The 6,543-nt window shown below is 46.7% G+C and overlaps 1 protein-coding gene and 1 non-coding gene across 5 annotated transcripts; both read right to left on the bottom strand.

The window, feature by feature from the left end:
• Window positions 1–251: 251 nt before the first annotated feature.
• Window positions 252–6,543, bottom strand: TIPIN (TIMELESS interacting protein). Of its 4 annotated transcripts, none has more exons than XM_036389494.2 (8): window positions 6,337–6,543; window positions 5,821–5,979; window positions 5,315–5,408; window positions 5,005–5,080; window positions 3,678–3,800; window positions 3,067–3,130; window positions 1,057–1,254; window positions 252–763 (listed from the first exon to the last, which is right to left on the bottom strand). In XM_036389494.2, the coding sequence occupies exons 2-8, from the start codon at window positions 5,951–5,953 to the stop codon at window positions 609–611; spliced, it is 843 nt and encodes a 280-aa protein (XP_036245387.1). In that variant the 5' UTR covers window positions 5,954–5,979; window positions 6,337–6,543; the 3' UTR covers window positions 252–608. The 4 variants fall into 4 exon arrangements, with proteins under 4 accessions (XP_036245387.1, XP_036245385.1, XP_054372213.1 ...); XM_036389492.2 differs by having other exon boundaries at window positions 1,057–1,257; XM_054516238.1 differs by having other exon boundaries at window positions 5,315–5,402; window positions 6,337–6,439.
• LOC118691012 (small Cajal body-specific RNA 14) lies at window positions 2,063–2,197 on the bottom strand. The gene has a single exon (XR_004980939.1). It is a non-coding gene; the product is annotated as a small Cajal body-specific RNA 14 (non-coding RNA).

Genomic DNA, 6,543 nt, shown 5'->3' on the forward strand with positions numbered 1-6,543 from the left:
GCTGTTGTGTAAGGAAAACCAGGACTCTGAGAATGAAGCAGAGGCTCAAGCAGAGCAGGATCAGGAGAAGGAAGGTCTCATTCCCTGAGGGGAGGTGCTTGTCTGGGGAGAGAAGGGGAAGTGTGGGAGCCCCGGCCTTGTAGCAGCCTCATACAAGAATTTCAGGTTTGATAATAGCTTCCATTTTATATTAAAAATATATAAGTAATGGATAAGCAGTTAAAAAAAAAAACAGCACCCCCGTTAAAAGACCTCTTAAAAAAACCCAAACACACCTTTAATAGCAACTTAATCCATTAACATCCCAGTTCATTAAGATAAATTATAAACTCTATTCAAATAGGTCCAAAAACTCAAACATTTCCTAGAAAACGTTCTGGGAGGTGGAAAAGATGGCTCAAGTGCAGCTGAAGAACTTTGTTCTGTTTCCTGGTATATGGAGCTGCTCCTCTGCAGCTTCCAGGGAAGCGTTCTGTCCTTCAGTGCCGCCATGGGAAACACTTCCCTGAAGCTTCTGGAGTGCCAAGAGCCAGCAACGTTTCAGTATAATGACAGTACTTAAAGCAGGGGGGTCTTTTGGTCAAGAAAGGCATTCACGGTGTGGGGAGCTACTGCTCTTCCCTGGCACGTCCCAATTCATCATCTCCATCTTCTTCTGTGGGAGCATCCTTGGCTGCAGGAACCTGAGTGTCTTCAGTGAGGTCAGGGGGATCCTGAGCAACTGGGCTGTCAAACTCCTCTTCTGAATAACTGCTGGGGAGCTCTGTTGGGAAAAAAAAGAAAAACCATGAGCAGATAAGATACCATTGCTGTGTTCAACTGATGCTTCCATCACCGGAATCCCAGGCTGTGGCAAAGGCAGCTCAGAGATAAGAGTTGCACTTCACCAGAGACAAAGCTGTCACAGCTTGGTACAAGCACCAGGGAGTTTAGCTACAGGAAAACTGTTGAAATGTGAGAGTTGCACATTGCAGCACTTCCTAGGAAAGCCATCAGGGCCGTGAGCAGCAGCTCAGGCCCCTGCCCTCCCTGTTCCCACAGCAATGGGGTCCTTACCCTGGTGCTGGGACTGGCTGAGGCCCTGCAGCCGCGCCTGCCTCCGCTCCAGGGCCAGCTGCCGGTTCTTCTTCATCCGCTCCTGCTGCTCCTCCGTCAGACTCGGCCCAGGCAGGGAAATCAGCTCCTCTGCACTGCCACAGTGGGGATGTGCATCTTCAGCAGCTGCATCCAGCCCATTGCTTGCCCCTTCTCCTTCTGCTTAAACAGGAGGGGTGGCACGGGGAAGAGGGGCAGAATCAACACTTTAAACCCACAGAGATCCACAACACATCAGTCAAAAGAATATTCTGAAAGCATTTCTGTGTTCGATATTTTGTATTGACAGCTGAAGCTCATTCCATAATTTAATTTTAATGGGAAATTTTCTGCCTAGGCCCACATCCCCAATATTCAAAGGGCACAAGTGCTCAGAGCTCACACACACAACAATCAATGCCTGAGTGCAGAGGCACAGCTCTGTGTACTGAGTTAGCAACATCAGCTTGAAGGGTCAAAAGGGACAGGAAATCCAGGCAATCCTTAGGGCCAGGTCATTTTCCTCCCAACACTACTAATAAAACAGTCCTTTAGAAAGTGGCAGGAGTCCTACAGGAATTCCAACCTTTCAAGGCCAGGCTGTATGACACTAATTGAACGTGAGGATGGCAGGGGATGGAACAGGATGGGTTTTAAGGTCCCTTCCCACCCACACCAATCCTAAATTCTGTGAATCAGAAGTCTGAACACATTGAGTACTCAGTTCTGAATTCAGTGTGCTCTATTACAGAGATATTTACTCATCTGCCAGCACTCAAACATGCAAAGTGGAGGCAGTTCAGCCAGACAAACTTCACCCACCCACAGAGCAGCAGAGCACCCAAGGCCTCTGCACCACTTTAAGCCCGTGAATAGAAAGGAGAGCTGACAAAAAGGTTGGGTTGTTAATACAACAGCCCAGCCTGAGGCTGTGTTTCACACAGTCCCCCAGGTGAGAGCAGCTGGGCTCCCTGCAGGCTGGCAGGGCAGTGTGTGGAACCATCGCACAGAACAATCGCATCTCTCTGCGGACGCTGTCGGCAGGAACCACTCGTGTTGCTGTCCGTGGCTGCCTCTGGCTGCAGTGCAGCTCTCACACTGCAGCAGCAGGGAAGGCAGCCACGTGTCACCACTGCCCCGAGGGCACCCCAAAGCCCAGGCCAGCTGTTTGCACTCACAACTGATCCACACCACCACTCCCAAGCACTGCCTGGGCTGGAGGCTGAGGTTCACGTGGAGACAAATGGGACAGTGGGCAGATAATGCTCTCAAGAGAGACTGACAGTAGAAATGCAAAACCCTGCACAGATCCTTAGGAATGACAATGAAATTCCCTCCTTTCTGCTGCTGAAGTTTCTTACAAACTACCATGTGAATTCTACTTTGTCTTTAATTAAAAAACTGGTTTTGTCTAATCTTCTATCTGATTGGAGGAGACTCTTGCCTTAGGTCCTCGGTGCTGGGTTTTGATCCTCCTGGCAGAAGGAATTCTCCCAGAGCTGTGTGCCAGCTCTGACAGACACAGCAGTGCCCCCAGCATGAGCAGGCACTCTGCCTATGAGGGCCACCAGCCCCTGACTGCACTGCAACTCCTCACACAATAATCAGCATGAGTTGGTGATTCTTGCTTTAACAGGATCCAAGAGCTCTCCAGACTGCACTCATGTGAGAGTGCAACACAAACCTGTGTGCTCAGTAATTGCACGTTTAGGGGTTTTTTGGAAGAATATTTCTAACAGTGCTGGTTAATCCCATTTTCTATTTCCTTTCAGCAGACCATGCAATTTTATTTACTTTTACACATATATGGTCAAGTACCAGTTCAGTTGTGTCATCATAAGACTCACAGACGCCTGGTTTTAAAGCAGAGACCTCTCAACAATTTCTTCTACACTGGAAAAGCCTATCATGATCATTCACTTCTGGGCAGTAGGAAGGGAAATAAATAATCTTAAGCACTGAAGAACTGAACAAATAGCAAAGAGAGCATACCTTCACTATTTTTGAAGTCTTCATGTAAAATAGGAAGATCAAGTCTAATCCGCTTGAGGCAGGTCTGCAGGTGGGACATTAAAAGACTGGTGTTTCATCTGCAGCAGGTTTTTATGTTCAACTTTGGGAGCATGGGAAAACCACAGCAATTTTACACTTTGTTACTCTGAAAAAATATTCTCACTTCATGTCTATTTGACACACAGACCTTCAGTGCTGGGATCATCTTCCCAGTCCTTCACCTATCACCCAGCCAGGTGAAGCTGAATTCTTTATCAGTCGTCTTTTGCAGGTTCAAACATTAAAAATCAACCAAACAAAAGCCAAAGCCCTAACCAGTTCCAGCTGGTTAAGCAACTTGGCTGTGGTTAAAGATGGCCTGAAAATGCTGAAGCCAATTCTCTGGAGGATTATTTCAAATAGAGAAAGGTTGTATCTAAATATAAACATAAATACTAGACAAAGCTCTAAATTGAGAGAAATTTATTTAAATAACATTACACTTCTGAGCAGTATGCACAACCTAAATCCTCTTTTGCTGCATAATTGATCCCCTAGACCTACCTCTTGCACTATTCCAAACACCATGAAGAGCTGACAGAAATACATACCTGAACTTCCTTTTTGTTTCCCAAGGACTCCACTACGTCAATAAAATCCTCAAACTGCAGTTTTGGGAACAGTCTGTGAGCCCAGTGCTCCATGTGTTGGATCAGAGTCTTCAGGTCCTCTGCCTGGAGCAGGAAAGACAACACCCAGCTGCTAAAGCTGACAGAGAGGGGAGACTGCAGAGGGCAATGGGGCAGCAGTTCCTGAACACATGGAGCATCTGCAGCCTGACAGTCTCTGCAAAACGTCAGCAGAACCAACGTGGGGGGAACCTTTCCTTCCTCCTCCCACAGCCATGTCAGTGGAGGCTCAGGCTGTGAGAACAGCACTGACACAAGTCCAGGGGAGCATCTGCATATCCTGTAAAACATCTGCTCTTACACAGGTCCTGAAGCACTGTCCTTAAACAACCAGGGCTGACTCAGGCTGAAATAAATGCACAGGGGCATAGCTGGCACTGCTCCTGATGTTTAGAATGCAGATACATCAAATTAGGCTGATCTAGGAAAGGTTTTTGCACGTTTCAGCACTACTGCCCAGTTCCTGGGTGCTCCAGTGGTAATGAGAACACAAACCAGAGATGCACAGGTGTTCTTGAAGTGTGCCAGGAGAATCATGGAATTGTTTGGGTTGGAAAAGTCCTCGAAGATCACCGAGTCCAGCCACAGCCCCAGCACTGCCAAGGCCACCAGTAAAACATGTCCCCAAGTGTCACATTTGGAGGTCTTTTAAATCTCTCTGGAGATGCTGACTCCACAGCACAGGCTGCCCAGGGCTGGACAACACTGCTGGTGAAGAAATCTCCCCTAACAACCAACCTAAACCTCCCTTAGCACAACGTGAGGCTGTTTCCTCTTGTCCTACTGTTTGCTGCTTGGGAGAAGAGACCGACCCTCCCCTGTCTACAACCAACTCTAGAATGGTATGTAAAGGAAAGTAAGCTCTGCATGTTGAAGTGCACCCAAAACAATAAGAAAGCTTGTAGAGGAAGTCCTGCTTTCTCTTTGCTCAAGTGCTATGTCACACTTTTTTTTAAAAACCTTGGGATTCAAAACCCTGCTAGTATGGACAATACAAGAGTCACAGATGGGATATTCTACTTTTAGAGTTGAGGAAAAGAATTCTATCATCAAAATATGGATTTTTTTTAAAGCATTTCATGTTTGTTTTAAAATTTGCAGCTCCAAACTCCATCAGGGCTTGTCAGGTACTGCTGGAAAACTGGCCAGCAAGAGTCCTATCAATGCTCCTCCCCATATCACATGGGCAGCACTCCAGCAAACCTACATTCACCTCCCAGGAAACAAAACAAAGCTCACCAGCTCTTACCTCGTGCCCTTTGCCCTTGAACTTGACGTTGTCAAACATGTGTCTCAGAGCTGGGAGCCCTCTTTCTGAAGTTAATCTGGGAATAGGAAATGGGGGAGTTATTTGATACCCACTTGCTTCTTTCAATTAACAAGAAAAAAAAAAAAACCAAACAAAGAAAAAACACTCACTTTGCTTGAAACAACCTAAAGCTTGGATTCTTTCTGTTGATTATAAAGAACTCACACCAGTTTTAGAGGTACCTTAATCATTTTCTCCCACAGCCCTACATCAAACTTAGCACACAAAGAAATACTCTGTATAAAGTTACCTTTGGGCATCTAATCTAGGCCTTGGTCTTTTTACTGCCTTTTGTGTGGTCACAGCAGAATCCTTTGGTTGGGACTGCTGGTTTCCATCTGGATCTGGAGAAGAAAACAGCATCATTTAAGTATTCAAACAATTGCCATCATCTAGGATTGTATTGTGTACATTTTAAGTTTCTACTCATATTTCTGATAAGTGCATTGAGAGTGCATCCAATACTTTTATCTCTTCGAAAAGCCAAGTCATAAAGAGTAACTATAGATCACTGCTGTACAATTATTTGTAGAAACATTTTGTCAGAAGAGCTAGAGTTTAATGAAGATTCCTTTCTGCACAAATTTCCATGGATTCCACAAAAATAAAGTTTTCCCACAAGCTGGAAAGCATCTCGTGATTAACAATTTAAATTTACAGTTTGTTTTCCGCCTATTTTAATGCACCGAAGTCCAACACCACTAATTTCGACTGCACAGCATTAGAATGGGACTTTTAGGGGTCCCGGGTGCTCACCTCCATTAGCCTGAGCCCACTCTGCATCGTCTCTCCCTGGAGAGGCGGGAGGTGGAAGAGGTGGGAATGTTTCGTCTTCTGTGTTCTCATAATCAGGAAGATCAAACAAGTTGTTCTCTAAAGGATCTAGCATTGCCACAAAGAAGCCTTTTTCCCCTCCTGCAGAAAACAACAAAAGCGTTTAAAGAGCAGCAGCGAGGCTGCCACAGAAGCGGATAAACGTCAATTATATACAACATGTACAGCTTTTTCAGGAAAAGGTCTGCCAACCAGATCGTCATACAAATTAAACAGCAGATACCATACAGAGGATAACACAACCCAGTCTTGCTGAGCCGAATAAAACAAGGGTTTGTGATGTTCCAACTCGTCAAGTTACTTGGGAGTGGCAGGAATTAACCAAAATAAGTGGATTGCTGACCACAGCGCTTATCCATGGAGCCGCGTGGCACTCACATCCCCCACCAAAGCCTCGGGGGGCGGAGTGGCAATTCCCCAAATTTACAGCGCGCTCACCCACTCCGAAACGCGCTCTGGAGGAGGAGCAGTCCCCTTTCCCGGCTGCTCCAGTGCAGCTGACCCAGAGCCCCCGGCCGGAGCGGGCTGGGCTGAGGCGGCGGCAGGAATGGCTCGGTTCCTCTGTTTCAGGAGCGGTCTCTGGAGCGGGGCTGGCCTGAGGCGATGGCAGCTGAGGCGGTGGCAGGAATGGCTCTGTCCCTCTGT

Source organism: Molothrus ater, chromosome 13 (genome assembly GCF_012460135.2).
Source record: "Molothrus ater isolate BHLD 08-10-18 breed brown headed cowbird chromosome 13, BPBGC_Mater_1.1, whole genome shotgun sequence".
NCBI lineage: Eukaryota > Metazoa > Chordata > Aves > Passeriformes > Icteridae > Molothrus > Molothrus ater.